Genomic DNA, 19,064 nt, shown 5'->3' with positions numbered 1-19,064 from the left:
CCAGGACCTCCATGTCCTCGGCTAAGTGGGAGGGTGGAGTTGAAATATTGGGCCACAGGGTGGGCTTGTTGATTGGTGGGGGTGTCCCAGAGATGTTCCCTAAAATGCTCTGCTAGGAGGCATCCAGTCTCCCCAAGGTAGAGGAGACTGCATCAGGTGCAACGGTTAAAATAAATATTGGTGGATATGCAGGTAAAACTGATGGATGTGGAAGGCTCTTTTGGTGCCTTGGTTGGGGCGAGGGAGATGGCATGGGCATACATTTTACAATTCCTGCAGTGGCAGGGGAAGGTGTCAAGATGGGAGGGTGGGTTGATTGGGATGGCCGGGGGGGGGGGGGGGGGGGTCATGGACCTGACCAGGTAGTCTTGGAGGGAATAGTCTTTGGGGAAGATGGAAAGGGGTGGGGAGGGAAATATATCCCTGATGGTGGGGTCTGTTTGGAGGTGGCAGAAATATCAGATGATTTGGTATGTGAAGTTTGGTAGTGTGTAAGGTGAGCATGGGGGAGGGGGTGTTCTGAACTTGTTACCATTGGAGGGGTGAATTGTGGGATGTGGATGCAATGGTTGGAGGGCATCTTTAACCATGTGGAAAGGGAAATGGTGGTCCAAGTGTCAGTGGAAAGGTACTGTTGGGGACGTCAGGAGGGAAGAAACAGAGCTTGGAGGCCCTGGTCATAGCAGATGGAGGTGTAGAGGGACTGGATATCCATGGCGAAGAGGAGGCGTTGGGGGCTGGGGAAGCTGAAGTCTTTGAGGAAGAGGGCCTGGGTGGTGTCAAGCAAGGTAGAGAAGAGTTCAGCAGGGCAGGAGCATGCTGAGACAATGGGTCAGCCAGAGTAGTCAGGCTTGTGGATCTCGGGAAGGAGGTAGAACCAGGCAGTGTGGGGCTCCTGGAGTATGAGGTTGGAAGTGGGAGATCTTCCAAGGTTCTGTATGGTCTGGGAGATGGGTAGGGTCATGGTAGAGGGGGCAGTAGGAGGTGTCAAGTTGGCACCTGGCTTCAGCAGTGGAGGTCAGTGCACCAAACCACTACACCCCCTTTATCTGCTGGCTTGATGGTATGGTCAGAATTGTGGCCGAGGGAGTGGAGGGGTCCCTAGTGTCATAACCAGAGACTTTTCCCCAGGACAGGATTGGCTGGCATAAAGGGGTCATAGCTTTAAGATATAGGAGGACACCGTAGAGGAGATGGCAGAGGTAGGTTCTTTACAGTTGTGAATGCATGGAATGCATTGCCAGCAGTGATAGTAGAAGCAAAGGCATTATGGTCATTTAAGTTACTGCTGGACATGCATATGGACAGTGAATTGAGGAGTGCTTAGGTTAGGGTATTTTGAATTAAGAATAATCTTCAGCACAACATTGTGCCAAAGGCCTGTTCTGTGCTGTACTGTGTTCTATATTGCATAGATCTCAAATGATTCTAGTGATGATTTTATTAGCAAGGAGGAAGATAATCCTCTAGAATTGGGATACTGTCATAATTGCACATGAACAAGGAGTATGTTCTTTAGGGTTGTTTCTTCCTCCCATAGAGGGACCTAGCTTTAAGTTTGGAGACAGCTTGAGATTTACCTCAGACAACAGTTTGATACTGTCCCATTTCCAGGGTTACAGGAGGATCAAGAGAGGACAACTGTAACTTAGTGACAAAGCAGTAAGGCTGGTGAGCATATGGTACTAGGTTTCTACCTGTTGGTAGATTTCAGGGCAATGCCCTGAAAGTCACCTTGGGTGATTTTGTATAAAAGCAAGCTTGCTAGTTACTTGTCAAATCAACAGTTTTCTGCTTTGACCATAGCAACATCTGAGTTCACTTGCCAAGCAGCATTGTCTTATATTGGTTTTCCCCACAACTTTATGTTCTTTGTGCAAGATTTGAAATTTGATAAAGTATACCTGTTAAGCATTTGTCTGGTAGCACCAAACCAACTGAACTGGTCCTCACTCTGAACAACCTCTTTCCAATCCTCCCACTCCCTCCAAACCAAAAAAGAGTAGCCATGGGCCCTAGCTATGCGCAACAGTCCATCTTCTGCAGCTACACTGTCACCACCTCCCCCACCTTTTCCTCTACTACATGGATGACTATCAGCGCTTGCTCTCGAGAAGGCTGAACAGTTCATCCACTTAACACCTTCCACCCAGACCTCAGATTTACCTGGACTGTCTCAGACAACTCCTTCCTCAACCTCTCCATCTCTATCTTGGATGACCAACTCAAGACTGACGTATACTATAAACTGACTCCCACAGCTACCTAGATTACAGCTCTTCCCACCCTGCCCCCTGTAAAAACACCATCCCATATTCCCAATTCCTTCACTTTTGCCACATCTGCTCCCAGGAGGACCAATTCCAATACTGAACAACCCAGATGGCCTCCTTCAAAGACTGCAATTTCCCCTCCGATGTGGTTGACTGCTCTCCACTGCATCATCTCCTCCTCTTACTGCTCCTCTGCCCTTGAGGCCCACCCCCTCCAAATGCCATCAGGACAGAACCCCATTAGTTGTCACCTACCACACCACCAACCTCCAGGTACATCTGATCATCCTTCATTTCCACCACCTCCAAACAGACCCCAAGGATATATTTCCCTCCCCACCCCTATCAGCATTCCGGAAAGACCACTCCCTCGTCAGATCCCTCCCCGCCCCCCAGCACCATCCCTGCAACTGCAAAAACAAACTTGTGCCCACAACTCCCTTCAAGGCCCCCAAGGGATCCTCCCATATCCAGAAATTGACCTGTACCTTCACAAATTACTGCACCTATTGTGGCCTCCTATACACTGGGGACACAGGCCACCTGCTCGTGAAACGTTTCAGACAACATCTCTGGGACACCTGCACCAACCAAACCAACTCCCCCTCCACCAAGGACATGCAGGTCCTGGGCCTCCTCCATCACCAGACCACAGCAACATGCCTGGAGGAAGAGCACCTCATCTTCTGCCTAGGAACCCTCCAACCACAAGGGTGGAATGCAGATTTCTCCAGCTTCCTCTTTTTCTTTCCCCCCCCCACACCTTTTCTCAGTCCCAACCCTCAGACTCAGCACCACCTTCTTGACCTGCAATCTTCTGACCTCTGCCCCCACCCCCTCACCTTAAACCTCCTTCCATCTATTGCATTCCCAACACCCCCCTCCCTACCTTTTATCTTAGCCTGCTTGACACACCCTCATTCCTGAAGGGCTAATGCCTGAAATGTCAATTCTCCTTCTCCTTTGATGCTGCCTGACCTGCTGCACTTTTCCAGCAAAACATTAAGCCCTGATCCCCATCATCTGCAGTCCTCACTTTCCCCTGGAGAGAATGTGCAAAGATACAAACAGGAAGGCAGACAAGTTACAGAACTGAGCAACATAGGCAAGCCTCAGATGACTAACCACAACTATTTAAAGGAAACTGCAATTTCCCTTCTAAGTGGTGGAGTGTAAGGTCTAGCATAGGAACAGAGTAGATCAAACACTAACATTTTACAAAAATACAAGTGACAATAAATGATTACTCTATAGTAGAGTTTGAAGGAAACATTATGCATCTGTTTTACAGAAAAAAAAACTTGGGACAACAGTTCAGGCACTTAGAAGAAAGAACTGCCACAGTGGGGAAAACTGGCCAGTACTATCCAGGAGCTCAAATTTTTCAAAGAATGGGAAGGTGCCCAAATCATGATGCACCTTAAGGGTAAGTGACACCTTGTTTATCAGTTGCTCTTTAGCAAGGCATGGGTTTGAAGTTGCTGCACTGCACTTTCAAAATGCAATCACTACAAAAAATGGAGAAGGAAAAGATCTTAAGTTGTCAGTTTTGTCTTTAATGATCATTTATTGTGCACAGTCACCCATTGTCCTACAGCTCAACTGCACTGGCCATTACATTCCAATATTGCAAGGTATAAAGCATTGACTGCAGTGTGACCAGTTTTATGATAGCAATATATGGTTCATTTAATGATCAATAATCAGAGTCATTAATAAAGGATAGGACATCAAATGTGGACCTATCCTTTATGCTTTCAGATACTAACTGGCTGCTGTCAAGAGCTCAGTGATCAAAATTCCAATTTACTTTGATAGGTGGCAGTTCTGAGGATCTGATCTGCTTAAGGTTAGCAAATTTTGAATAGATGCATGGTTTAAAATGGTTTTTAAAAGAACTATTACGTTCTTGTTAACAAGTACATCTCCAGTGATTGACCTCCGGCAAATGAGAAAACAAACTAAGTCAGGTCTTATCCAGTCTTGCCATTAGCTGGAAATACAAGTGATGTGTTCTTTCCTTCAGATGCCTTTGTGACTAACTCAAGGAACTGTAGTTAGATACAATAGGGATGGTTATTGACCTTGCAGATTTCAGTGTTAGCTAGATGAATTCACAAATTTGACCTTGGTATTAAATGTCTTCGAGTAAAAAATTAGGTCTGCAGATGCTGGAGATCACAGCTGAAAGTGTGTTGCTGGTCAAAGCACAGCAGGCCAGGCAGCATCTCAGGAATAGGGAATTCGACGTTGAGCATAAGCCCTTCATCAGGATGAGGGCTTATGCTCGAAATGTTGAATTCCCTATTCCCGAGATGCTGCCTGGCCTGCTGTGCTTTGACCAGCAACACATTTTCAGCTTGGTATTAAATGGAAGATAGGAATAAATGTGTGAAATCTTAAGAACAAAAGAACATTACAGCACAGGAACAGGCCCTTCAGCCCTCCAAACTTGCAGTGATCCAGATCCCCTATCTAAACGGTCACCAATTTTCTGATATTGTATTGCTCTGCTTCCTGCCCTACCCATCTCTAAATGGGTAGAGAATGAATCTCATCCACTGACTCCACACATCTTTTGTCCTTGAATGGGCCAGCGTTTGTTCCTTTACAGACTTGAGGTTTTCCTTAACCTTGCTCACTAAAGGAGTTCATGACCCCTTTTACCTCAATTCATCATTTTCAGACGAGTCCTACATTGTTGGGCCAAAGGGCCTGTTTCCACACTAAGTCTAATCTAAAAATTCAAGATCCAAAGCTTCATCTGCCTTCAGTCACCTCAGCCATATGTATACATTTTTCATTAGCTCATTTCAATTTCACCTGTTGGTGGTTCCTAATCTTTCCATTTTATACCTCAATTTCATAGGAAAATGCTGAATGCTAATGAACCTCCAAGAGACTCAAATATGGGTTTCCCTTCTATAGTTGCTCCCAACCTACATTCACTAGCTCTTGCTGAATTTTGCAATAGTTAGCCTTTCAATTTAGTACTCTTTTGGACCACTCTTCATCCATGAGTATCCTAGATGTTACAGAATGCAATCACTATTCAAATTAATTCCTACTGAAACCTGAGCCACCTGGCCAGGCTCATTTTCCAACTGGTCAAATGTGGCCCCTTTGAGTTGGGTACTCCAACTGCTAGAAAACTCTTGGATGCTCCTACAAATTTGTTCCATCCATACCCCAACAGTAAGTGAACCCAGTCACTTACAAAAATTAACATTTCCTATCATGAACCTACTGTTCCTACATCTAGGATCTCTATTTGTACCTCACCCTGTTGGGAGGTCTGGAGTACAGCCCCAGTTATTGCACCGTTCCTACTTCTGAGCTCTGCCCATATTGCCTCACTGCTAGAGTCTCAAAACCCTCCTTCAGCACATTACAGGTCAGAGGATATCACCAATGTAACTCCACCCCTTTTACTTCCCTCTATCCTGCCTGAAGCATCCATATCCTGGAATATTTAGTTGCCAATCATTCCCTTCCCTCAACCAAGTCTCTAATAGCAATATCACAACCAGGTATGAAACCAAACCAGAGGTTCATCTGCCTTACCTACTATACTTGCATTAAAAACAAATGCACCTCAGACCACCAGTCCCTATGCATTCATCTTCTGCTCCCTGCCTACTCTTCCCCTTAGTAGGGGAGACTTAACTAGTTCTTAACTCTACTGTCTATTCACCACCTCATTTGATTCCATCCCCCACCACAATAGTTTAAATGCTCCCCAGAGTTAAAAAGCTGTAGTGACTATTGTGATGAGTTGTGGTGCAAGCAATGACCAAAGTACAAACAAGCCAGAGGCCATCATGCAGGCCATGAAGTAGTTATATACATCTTTGATAAACAAAAATGCAGGTTTATTAATGTCTTCCAGGAGGATGTTCTTATCTGCCTGGTTTTGTTTAGCTAGAGCAGTGAACATTGAATATGGAAAGCAAATGCTTTTAGATTGAGCCACTGAGGACTAACATTGTTATGAATAACTTAAGCAAAATGCAAATGAGACATGATCAATGCTCAGTGATAACATACAAACTAAATAGCAGAATTTGGACAGTAGTTTAAGTTTTAGAATCAGCAACTTCACTTAAAACACTTACAATCTATTTAGTATTCTGTAAAGGCTTGAGATTGAATAAACATTACAATGATCACCAATCTCGTTAAAAATAGTATAACAATTAGAAACAATTTAAATTACAGCAACATAGTTTCTGTAGTTACTTAAATACAACCAAGGTTTAGTCCAACAGTTCTACTTGACTAGAGCTTTTAGGACACTGCTCCTTTGTCAGGTACGTAGCTGTCTGACGTGATCAGCACTCAAACCTTGTACTTTCAAATAAAGTTGAACTATAACCCTGGTGTTATTGTTAAACTTTGGCTACTGTAGTCCAACACTGGCATCTCCACATCATTGCAGTTTTCCTAAAGGTATGACATTAAATCACAATGAAGTTACACTGCAAACTGCAGACTGATGTAATGGCAAAGAACAATTCCTCACTAACTTAAACATTTGCTATTACACTTAATATTAGACAAGCAATGTGGATTTGTGAAGGACATGTCACATCTGAAATTTAAGTAAATTCTGATTGCCAATGGATGAAGCTAGTGCAGTGAATATTGTTGGTTGGGATTTTCAGAGGTCCTCAGGGAGAAGGTGAGGACTGCAGATGCTGGAGATCAGAGGATGGTGCTGGAGAAGCACAGCCAGTCTGGCAGTAGGAGTTGAACTTTGGAGCATAAACTCATCAGGAAAGCATTTGAACATCACATGGCTGGTTGATGAGTATCTTAACTTTGCAATCACTTGGCCCTTGGCAATGTGGATTAGAGGTTGGGTGAAAGATAAACAATCTAGTAACCATTAAGCCATTGGTGGTAAAACTCATTTGGTTAGTCTATAGGAAAGAAAATCTCTTAATCTGACTCCACACCATAGGTAATTAGTGACTTAACTGCCCTCTGGGTAACTGGACAGGAAATAAATGCTGGCCTAGCTCAAGTTGTCTACTTTATGACAAAGAGGGATAGATACAGAAGGGTATATCAGGTTGAAAGTCTGCTCCCAAGGATCTGTTTTTTCTGAGTTGCATAAAGATGGAGATACGAGGTAAATGTAAATTCATACAAGTTACGAGTTAGAAGTGAAGGGTGATGCTGAACAATCTCAATGGTGACACTGAAGTAGGCCAAATGGACGGAAATCTGGCAGATGTTGAACACCAAGGAGAGGGGTAATTAATCTGGACAGAAGCAGCAAAGAAACAACAGGATTCAGTAGCATGACCTATGGTGTGTTGAAAGAGCACAAAGACCCCAGGGTTGGTGTGCAATTCTGTGAGAACTGGCAACATGAAATAGTTATTGACTTACAGATTCTTTGATCTATAAATAGGGACAGTTATAAAAGCAAAAAAAGTGTGCAAGTGATGCTACAGCTTTACAAATCATTGGTCAGACTGCATTTGGAGCATTATGTTCAGCTCTGCACACCTTAAAGATTGATGTTAAAGCCCTGGAGAGTGCTTAAAGCAGATTTACAGAATGATACCAGGAATGAAAGGTTGTAGACAAAAAGAAAGATTAGATAAAATTGGGCTTAATTCTCCTTGGAACAAGGATTAAAAGGGACCTTTGAAAAATTGACAGACATTTTGCTACAGAGGGATTGTGTTTCTACTAGCTCATCTACAAGAGGTCACAACATAGTTGGCGATAGGAGAAACTTAATTAGGATTTGGAATACACCTCAGTGGTGGAAGAGGATTTCCCTGGTTGTTTCAAAAGAAGGACCTGGATACATTTGAAAGTGATGAATTTATAGGACTAGAGATAGGTTTGCAGAACAGGACTAGCTGGACAGCTCTTTTGGAAGCTGGCACAGACATTGGTTGAATGGCCTCCAGTATTATAAAATGTTCCTATAAATAGGCAGCAAGTGCAAAGCAGTTTTAATTTGTTCTTGCCCTCAACTGGGGTTAAAAAAGTCAAAACTTACCGCCCTATAATTTGAGAGTCACCAGTTTCAATGGTAAGCTGGGAGTTAATCGCCTCAAAGCTTGTATTTTCCAACAGCTTCATCTTGGTAAAGTTGACTTACTCCACTTGTGGGTCTGAGGAATGAGTGCAACACTTGACACTGTATCCAAAGGGAGGGAGGGAGTGGGAAGAAACAAGATTGTCAAAATTAGCAAATGAAATTCACCAAGATGAGCAGATGAGCATGCAGATTATTGCAGACAGTTTACAGGCAAAGCCAGAGTCTGATGCTGCTGTAAAAACAGCAGCTTGTCCAGATTTTCCCTCATCTTAGGTCTGCAGTCCAGGCAGTGTGTTGACTAAACTGCACACCATCCTCTTGGGGCTTACTTTCACTTCATAAAGTTCCAATATAACGTTGTTATTCAATGGCTGAATATTCCACATGCCTTTTTGGAAAAAAAGTACCTGCCATACAAGCTTCAGCTGGCATGGTCACAACACCCATGACTGCCCAGGTCCTCTCCTACTGAACACTTACTTGTTAACCCAAGTACATTTCAAACTGCAAAAGTGAGTATTCCATTTGACTAGTCCATTGGTGTCCTTCTACAGTTTGTCTCAATTTCATGTCATCCATTGATGACTTGATCATTCATGCCCTAATCACTGACGTACACCAAGTCCTGCAGAACCCACTGAAAGAGACGGTCATTGAAACATGGCTCTACCATCCAGCTTTTCATCTCATTCAACTTTAAAATCCAATTACCACCTACCCAGTTTGGAGACCAATTTAAAGCCACAAGGGCCAAGTGCTGGTTACCAAATGAGTTAGTTGGTCTTCAATTTCAGCTTATTTTACTGAAAAGTCTGCGCAGACCACAAGTGCATTACTTGCTAGCAACACTGTTACCTCAATTCAAATCAAGTCTGCCAAAATATTAATTCCCTTTAAATTAAAGGGAATTAACCCTGATCAAGCTGTCTACAAATGCAGGTACATTGCCATTCAGAACAGGAGATGGACCATGAGTCATCCCTGCAGAGGCCTGAAGTGGACAGTGGGACAAATCTCCCTCAGCATTCTAATCATTCTATCCTAACACCCATACTAGAACAAAGTGTTGAAACATGGCCGTAAAGTTTAAATTGACCCTCAACAGGCTAAAGGCTGATTTACACTACAGCTTATTGGTTAGATTCTGAACAAAAGATCTAATCTTGGTAACAATCCTAAATCTGGAGCCAAGGTACAGAACTGAATACACAAAAAAAGTGTAGATCGTGGTCTTTGAATCCAAGCAGGAATGAACAACAGCTCTAGCCAGTGCATAGCTGATTGTTCCAGTGCACGTAGCATTTACTAGGAAGTTAGTGAATCCCATCATTATCAGCTGAGAGGTCATCAATTCTCAAAACTAATTTTACATTTCAAGATGGACTTGTACAAGCTCTTCCCAAATACCACCTATCCAGTTTGAAGAGATCAATTTTAAAAATGTACAAAACCACAAGGGCCAAGTGCAGGTTACCAGATGAGTTAGTTGAACCAAGTTCTTGTTTTCTAGACCTATCCATTTGTTTTCATTTGCATGGAGCCAGTCTTGCTCTCAGGAGCCACACAAACTAAAAACACTTGGGGGCAACCAAGGACAGACAGTAGTGCATTCCTTGTACAAGAGTGTACTTCTACAACCTCCCTTAGAAAACTGCAGTTCAGAAACAAAAATCACCACTGGTTCAATAGAAGGTTAAATAATAAAAAAAAGAGCACCCACAATCAATTGCACTATAACCAATTCATGTTGACAAAACATGAAAATGCACTGCAACATTGTCAGTAATGAAGAAACCCCCTATACCTACCCAGTTAGGCAGGAGGCAGGAGTGTGCCTGTCCTCCATACTAAATAATTGATGGAATTTGAAGAAAAATGGCTACAGGCTGAAATGATAACAGTCTCCCTCTTCTAAAGTGGCTATCAAAGCAAAGCATTGTCACCAGTGAAAATATTTCAATGTTGTTTTGTAGTTGAGTGTTAAGATGGATTCACATTTAGTAGTTTAAGTGTGAATCAAATCCAAACAACATTTCAGTTCACAGAACACTACATCTTTATGGCAAATAGGTCAGTTTACAGAGCTCAAGAGCAAGCCAGCAAGGCATAAATCTTAGTTGAAAGTCAGTATGGCAGCTCATGGGTATTTACAAATTCTGCCTTGGTGGTTTTGGACCAAGCACTTGCATGAGTGCAAAAATCAGTTTTATCCCAGAGACCTTCAGAAGGAGCTTGTAAAACAGTGTAAGGAAGGACATTTGGTCCCAAATGCTTTCACCTGAAGTGATTTTTCACAAAAGTAATTGAAATTTACATAGTTATCCCTTTGCATTCAGGATTGAATTAAAAAGGTGTCCCATCAAAACCAATTGGAATGGCTTTAAACATGCCAATTGCAAGGATTAGAAATGCATTTCTACAGTAACAAGTAATGCTATAAACAGCAAAAGTTCAGTCAATTTCAAGAATATGGAACACATTGCTTAGTAATCACAAGTCCCAGATTTCCTATTCAACTAGGAGTTCTGATGCTTGCAGCCAGAGCAGCTGCTTGAAAATTTGATTCTTTGACAGCTTGTGACTTAATGAAAAAAATCACAAAACAAGACTTTCAGATTTAAGTTTCAGGAATGAACAGCCTTCACTTATTGTGATCTGCCCTTCCAGATAACTACTCATGAATTTGGATCTCAACTTTTGGAAATTTACCAGAGTTAATTCTCAGGTGCCATGCTGCTAGCGGAGACTTAGCACCTCCAGTGACAAGTACACAAGCCACACTAATAGTAACATTTAGAAGTACAAAAATTAAGCCTATAGGTAAACCCCCCCCCCAGTGACCTTATTTTGACAAAATCCTTACGTGACCAGTCAGTAGTCAGAATACCAGAACCCACAAGGGTAGGGTCACTAGACATTTAGAAATTATTTTGATAGAAGTTGCAAATTTGAGAGTTTGTGGGATGTTGTGTTACTGTTGGCCCTGAAGGTGGCAGTGAACTGTCTTGAATGCCACAGTCCACACTGTAGGTTGGCCTACTATGTAGTTAGGAGGACATGGCAAAAGAACTGTTTATAATTCCAAGCCAGGATACTGAGTAGCTCAGGAAACTCCCTGCTGCTCTTACCTTTAAGGGTTGGAAGAGTTTGCAACGTGCTGTTGAAAAATCTTGTGAATTATTGCAGTTTACCTTGAAGGTAGTTAGTAGCTGTGTGTAGACATAGATGTGGTGCTCGTCAAACAGGCCGCATCTCCCCAAGTGGGGTCAAGCTGTACCATTCAGCCAAGTGGGGAGCATGGCCTCATTTCCGACTTGTAGGTTGTGGACAGGCTTTAGAAATAGTGCCTTAGCAGTATTCCTAGCCTCTGACTTACTTTTGTAGAGACTGTGAAGTGCAATTGAGTTTTATTCAACGATAACTAAGGACATTGATAGGGGGGTTTCAGTAATTTGAAAAAGGTGTAGTGTTAAGAAATTAAAATGGGAATATCTCTGGACATTGATGTAATAGTCCAGTTTAACCCTTTAATGGCTTTGGGTAGAGACAAAAATGAATGTCAGTGACCATCCATTGTAATTCACACTTCATTTTTACAGCCATTTGCCATCACTTCCCTGTTAAATAATCATTCTATCTTTCGTTCAGAAATGCTTTCTGGTCAGGTACGTCACATCTGCATTGTCTTTGGGAATTACAGTCAGGAAATTGCCATATTCCTGGGGCATCATTATGCAGACATTCTCAAAGGATGATGTCATCCTGCTATTGTACCTGGGGTAGCATGTGAATGAGTAGAGAGTGGCCAGAGCATCTGCAAGCATGGCCAACCTACCCGTATAAGAGGAGATATGTTCTTTGTTCAGGGACTCACTGACTCAACTTTGCATGCCTACAAAAGGGGGTCACCTAGCTAGTACAAGTTTCAATTAGTTTTTAAACTGTTCACACAAGGTGTGTGAATTGCATCACCTGTGTAAAACCTTTAAGAACCCAAGGGATGGTTGATTGATTGTCTTTCAGAGCATAATGAATAAGAGCAGAAGTTAGGCTACTCAAGACTTTTCAATCTTCTCCCTATTTACGGAGAATCCAGATTTATTCTTCCTACAAGGTGCATGACACCACACTTCCTCAAACTGTACTCCACCTGCTACTTCTTGCCCACTCAAATCCTTCTGCATCCTCCCCAAATGCTATCTTCCCTCCATCTGTCTCTAAATGTAGATTGGATTGCCTGGAATTTGAAAGTGTAACTCACCTGTCAGTCCAAGCCTTAATGTTATCTAAATAAAAGATCTAGACATGGACTGCTGGAGTACGAGAATGCAGTGTTCAGAACATGTGAACATCCACACTTCTGACTGATGGAAGGTCCTTGAAGCTGAAAACATTTGGGCCCAGGACAGACTCCGAACTGATGGCAGATCTTTACTGCTCTCCATGTGAGAAGTTTGCCTCCAACCAGAGTTTACCCCAATAACCATTTTTAGGCCAGTGATGCCCTACTTGGCCAGCATTGATGTGACATGCTCAGTCTGAGGATGTTATGAGCATGGTTGATAAGTACTGCAATTTATATGTTTGAACTTTTGGAAAGCTTGACAAAATGCTACACAGTGGTTAGCAAAATTAGTACTTGGGATTTTTCCATTTACTCATTCATGGGATATACATGCCACTTGCTAGGCAAGTACTTGTTGCCCATCCTGAATTTTTTTTTGGGGTGGGGGGGGGTGGGGGGGGGGAAGAGGCTGTTAAGAAGCATTCACATTGCTGTTGGTCTGGAGGTGTGAAGGCTAGATAGCCGAGGACAGCATATTTACTTCCCTATATCACAAGACCAGTTTTATTCCAGTCATATAAGTAATGATAAGCTTAGTGTAGTTAACTACTTGCCAAAGTCAGATTCAAACTCAATTAGAACATGCCTCCAAGAAGTGTTTTAACACTTAGATTTGCTTGCTGAGCTAGGTTAATTTTCAGACCTTATCACTGTACTGGGTAACCTCTTCAGTGATCCTCTGGATCAAGCACTGATGATTCCTGCTTTCTATTTATATTTCTTTGGGTTGATGAGGTTGTTTCCTGGAAAATGGGATCAAGTCAATCAGAAATCTGCATGGATTTGCACATTCTCCCAGCGTTTGCATGAGTTTCCTCTGGGTGCTCCAATTTCCTCCCAGTCCTAAAAGTGCACAGGTTAGGTGAATTGGCCAAGCTAAATTGCCTGCAGTTTAGGTGAAGGGATAAATGTAGGGGAATGAGTCTGGGTGGGTTGTTCTTTGGAGGGTCAGTGTGGACTTGTTGGGCTTAAGGGCCTGCTTCCACACAATCTAATCTAAACACTGACTTGGACACCATTTACCACCCCTGAGAAACAGGAAATGACAACCCAAAGCAGCCCAAACAAAGCAGGAATCAGTAGTTTTTCATCTAGAGGATCACTGACAATGTTACCTGTATAGTGACAAAACATCTGAAAGTGAACCTTTCAGCTCAGTAATCAAACCTAAATCCAGAACCTCCTAAAGAGGAATAAAAGAATGATGTATAAGATTAAGGCCAATCAAGGATAGTAGTGGGGAGTTGTATGGAGTCAGATAGGGGAAAGCACTAAATGAATATTTTTCGACAATATTCACCAAAGAAAATGACAATGTTGTCAAGGAGGATATTGAGATATAGGCTACTAAACTAGGTGGGATTGAGGTTCACAAGGAAAAGTTATTAGAAATCCAGCAGAGTGTGAAAATAGATAAGTCCCCTGGGCCAGATGGGATTTATCCTAGGATCCTCTGGGAAGTCAGAGGAGATTGCAGAGCTTTTGGTATTGATCTTTTAATTCAATGTCTATAGGATTAGTGCCAGATGACTAGAGAATAGTAAATGTGGTTCCCCTGTTCAAGGAGAGTAGAGACAACCCTGGTAATTATAGACCAGTGAGCCTTACTTCAGTTGTTGGCAAAGTGTTGGAAAGGATTATAAAAGAGATAGGATTTATAACCATCTAGAAAAGAATAATTTGATATGGGATAATCAGCACAGTTGTGAAGGGTAGGTCGTGCCTCACAAACCTTATTGAGTTCTTTGAGAAGGTGACCAAACAGGTAGATGAGTGTAAACCGGTTGAGGTGTTGTATATGATTTCAGCAAGGCATTCGATAAGGTTCCCCACAGTAGTCTATTGTATAAAATGCAGGGGAAAGGGATTGTGGGAGATATAGCAGTTGGGATCAGTAATTGGCTTGCTGAAAGGAGACAGAGGGTGGTGGTTGATGGGAAATGTTCATCCTGGAGTCCAGTTACTAGTGGTGTACTGCAAGGGTCGGTGTTGGGTCTACTGCTGTTCGTCATTTGTATAAACGACCTGGATGAGGGCGTGGAAGGGTGGGTTAGTAAATTTGCAGACAACGCTAAGGTCAGTGGGGTTGTGCATAGTGACGAAGGATGTAGCAAGTTAGAGAGACAGATAAGCTGCAGAGCTGGGCCGAGAGATGGCAAACAGAGTTTAAAGCAGACAAGTGTGAGGTGATACACTTTGGAAGGAGTAACCGGAATGCAAAGTACTGGGTTAATGGCAGGATTCTTGGTAGTGTAGATGAGCAGAGGGATCAGTGTCCAGGTACACAGATCCTGGAAAGTTGCCACCCAGGTTGACAGGGTTGTTAAGGCATACAGTGTTTTAGCTTTTATTAATAGAGGGATTGAGTTCTGGAACCATGAGGTTATGCTGCAGCTGTACAAAGCTCTGGTGCAGCCACACTTGGAGTATTGTGTACAGTTCTGGTCACCACAGTACAAGGATGTGGAAGCTTTGGAAAGGGTGCAGAGGAGATTTACTAGGATGTTGCCTGGTATGGAGGGAAGGTCTTACGAGGAAAGGCTGAGGGACTGGAAGCTGTTTTAGTTAGAGAGAAGGTTGAGGGGTGACTTAGAGACATAAGATAATCAGAGGACTAGATAGGCTCTCCCTGTCCACCCTTTTTCCTTGGATAGTGACAGCAAACAAGGGGGTATAGCTTTAAATTGAGGGTTGATAGATATAGGACAGATGTCAGAGGTAGTTTCTTTACTCAGTAGTCAGGGTATGGAATGCTTTGCCTGCAAAAGTAGATTTGCCAACATTCGGTACATTCAAGTAGACATTGGACAAACATATGGACATGGAATAGTGTAGGTTAGATGGGCTTCAGATTGATATGACAGGTCAGTGCAACATTGAGGGCCAAAGGACCTGTACTGTGCTGTAATGTTCTATGTTCTGAGCTACAAGTCAAAACTCACTAGGATTTAAACGGATTGAGGATTAATGCATAAAAGCATCTGAGGATTGTTCAGCATGCAACGAGACAGTATGCATTCACTGCAAGCAATTCAGAATGCCATAAAGGCAGACATCCTGTGCATGGCAAAGTACAAGAACAAAAACACTGGCGAGATTGTATTCGAGTACAACACTGTCTTAATTCCTCAGCCTAAGGAAAAGCATAGTTGCCACAAGAACTGCTTATGTTCAGACAGATTTCTTAAGCAGATAACTAGGCCTATATTTTCTCCTGAATTAGTGAAAGAAAGGTACTCCAATTTACAAAATTTAAACAATAGCAGTACATTCAGAAATTTTACCCTGGCTGTGGAACCAAGGGACAGTAAAATAAAAGGCAAATCCATTCAAGACTAAAGGGAGAAACATGGTAAAACCTTGATTTCTAAACTAGAGAGCTTAACACTCCAATATCAAGCAAAGTAGATTGGTAGTTTTCTAGTTTGCATAGAAGTGATTCAGGAATAATCAGAACATGGCATTATTGTAAATAAATCAGCCCTATAAAACCATTGGAAAAGAGAAAATTGCTTTAATATACTAAAGCAAGGTTCCACAGCTTTGTATAATATTACAAATTCTAGTCTCAATTCTTCTTCACTTGTCTTAATGGCATCCTTATGCCAAATAGAAAGTGTAGGTTCAGGAGTTATGGTCCATTCTTGCTCTTACGCCCCTATAAGAACTGATATCTACTAGATTACTATCCACACATCCAGAAAAATGGCTACTTGTTATTTCTTAATTGAAACTCAGACATTTAGGTAAACGGTTAGCACAGTTGCCTCAGCACCAGGGTCTAGGTTTGATTCCAACCTCAGGTGACCAGAATACATCCATTCACCATGCCTGTATGGGTTTCCAGCAGGTGCTTTGGATTGTTTTAAAACTACAGTCCAAAAGTGTGTAGTTAGGTCATTTGCCTACATTAAACTGCCCTGTAGTGTCCAAGAACGTGTAGACTAGGCAGATTAACAATCTTAACTGGAAGATTTAGGGAAGGGGTCCGAGAGATGCTTTTCAGACGGTTGGTGCCAATTCAATGGGCCAAATCATACAGCACAGAAACAGACCTCGGGTCTAAACCAGTCAAGGCTGACAATCCCAAACTAAGCTAGGCCCACATCCCTCCAAACCTTGACTATTCACATATCCCATCCAAGTGGGATAAATATTTTATACATATCCACCATTTTGTACATTCAGTCCACATGCAAGCCTCCCTGCATAAAACATTTGCCCTTCATGCCTTTAAATCATTCCTTTCACTTTAAGAAAGGGATTTCAGACTTGAGGCACCTTTCTACATTGTAGGGATTCTATGATCTCTGAAAAGTGAAAGCTTCAATAAAATTGAACAGATTAAAAACTTTAAAAAACACTGCTACAAAAGTTATATTTCCCAATCACAGGATATTGCTGAGACCCCAGAAAGAATTGAGCAGGAGGTTAACTTCAGGGATGACCTGTACCAGTCCATGCTTGCAAAACCAAGACCTGTTATATGCAATTCTGGGATTATGATTGTCCAGCTGGTGCAGCCCAGAATGCACTACTGGGTAACTGACCACTAATTCTAGACAGCAAGGAGAAATTGCTCATAGGCTTGGGAAACTTAGTTTGGCAATGTTCAACATTCTAACAGCCTGACAACATCTGCAGCTTGGGATGAATATTTCCCACAGCACTACTAGATGCTATTAAAATCATCCTGCCCAAAGTGTGACAGTTCACTAACTTAGAGACACTATTGCAACTCATGACACTGACAGTAGTGTTAATGAAATGTTAACACACCTATTCTCTGCACCTTGGCTAAGCTGCAGAGTTTTTCCTTTCCATTTCAAAATCAAATTCCAACATCTTGTTTTTGTTTACAATGTCAGCAAGATTGAGACACTGCTTATATCCACTTACAACAGCAGCTGCTTGAGCAGCCAGTCACTACCTGACTGCAATTTTTAACCCATACACACCCAATGGAGGGGCAAAGAGTCACTTTCAAACATCCCTTCCCTCCTCTACCCCACAAACACTCCTAGTGCTCCACCACAAAAACATCCCCATACTACCCCACAAGTATTTCCCCACATTTTTGTGACTTCCTTCACAAAAACACTGATGTCCAACACTTGCCCCACCCAAACAAGTATCCCCCAGTGGAGCCCCATATTCTTCTCCAACCCCTAGAAACCCACATTCTTGCACCCCACAAATACACCGAGCTGCCTTGCAATCTTGCCACCCCTCCTAATGTTACCCCTTATTCTTGCCCCCCCCCACCAAGGACGTCCCCCACATTCTTGCCCCACAATGCCTTCACAAGGGGAAGGCTCCCACATTTTTAGTTAGAAGTGAGGACTGCAGATCAGAGCTGAAAGTGAGGTGCTGGAAAAGCGCAGCAGGTCAGGCAGCATCCGAGGAGCAGGAGAATCGACGTTTCGGGCATAAGCCCTTTCTCCCCCCCCCCCCCCCCAACATTTTTAACCCTTCCTCGCAACCCCCTCCATCCCATTGTTCCACTAGCTCCCCCTTCCCCCAACAGTTGTTGGTGACAGTGCCCTGGTCCCCCCGCCCCCGGCACCTTCAGTCGGGCTCTGGGGAGAGGGGGTACCCCTTACCTGGCGGACCCGACGGGTTTGTTATGTCCGGTCCCGAGTGGTCCGGCGCTCCTCACCGAGGCCTCGCGCTCTCTCTCTCTGTCTGTCTCTAACGCTGGCTCTCTTCAGACGGAGGCGGGTCGACTAAACACGGAGTCTATGTCGCTGCTGCTACTGGTGTCCAAGGCGGTGGCCGCCGCTCTCGAGGTGAGGAAACGCCGCGTGTGGAAGGCGAGCGATCGCGGGGCGCGGCGGCATGAAGAGGCCGGGCAGCGGGGACCGGGAACGGCCTGGGGAACCATCACAGCCCGAGCTTCCACACACACACACACACACGGCACGATCAGCGAACCCGACTCCAAGTAACCCTCCGCCTGCGCTGAAAGAAAATATTTATCAGCAAAACACAAGCGACCCTCCCACAGACGAGCGGCCGCTTCAAAAACCCAAAACAACCGTCCGTGCCTTTTAAAGGCAGCTCCTTTGCCCCGCCCCCGGACGCTGCCCTCTTCGCCTATTGGTCGCATGGGTCTGGGCCCACCTACTAGCCCAAAGGGAATTGGGTGAAACTCACGTCCGTTAATGCGTACCCGGTCGCTATTGGTCAAGATTCCCGTCAATCATAGGAGGTGAGGCGAACGTTGGAGCTGCGCCTTTGAATCGCCGCCCGCGCCGTCACCGTTAGCCTCACCCACTGATGGCGCTACCTGCAGCCCTCGATCCCATTGGCTGCCGGCCCAAGAACCCGCCTCACTTCTCCTCGATGGATTTGCATTCCCCTGCCGATTGGCTAGAAGAGC

General features: G+C 43.5%; 1 protein-coding gene across 1 annotated transcript in view; it reads right to left on the bottom strand.

The window, feature by feature from the left end:
• The window catches only part of LOC132815897 (repressor of RNA polymerase III transcription MAF1 homolog), a 52,892-nt gene extending 34,171 nt beyond the window's left edge, over positions 1–18,721 (bottom strand). The window contains exons 1-2 of the mRNA XM_060825254.1: positions 18,286–18,721; positions 8,296–8,436 (exon numbers count right to left, since the gene is read on the bottom strand). Of these exons, the coding sequence (XP_060681237.1) occupies positions 8,296–8,378 (83 nt within the window). The 5' untranslated portion in view covers positions 8,379–8,436; positions 18,286–18,721. The remainder of the gene's footprint in view (positions 1–8,295; positions 8,437–18,285) is intronic.
• Between the last annotated feature and the right edge of the window lie 343 nt (positions 18,722–19,064).

Source organism: Hemiscyllium ocellatum, chromosome 5, assembly GCF_020745735.1.
Source record: "Hemiscyllium ocellatum isolate sHemOce1 chromosome 5, sHemOce1.pat.X.cur, whole genome shotgun sequence".
NCBI classification, from domain to species: Eukaryota; Metazoa; Chordata; class Chondrichthyes; order Orectolobiformes; family Hemiscylliidae; genus Hemiscyllium; species Hemiscyllium ocellatum.
Note: the sequence above shows the minus strand (reverse complement) of the source record. Positions and strands in the feature narration are given on the sequence as shown.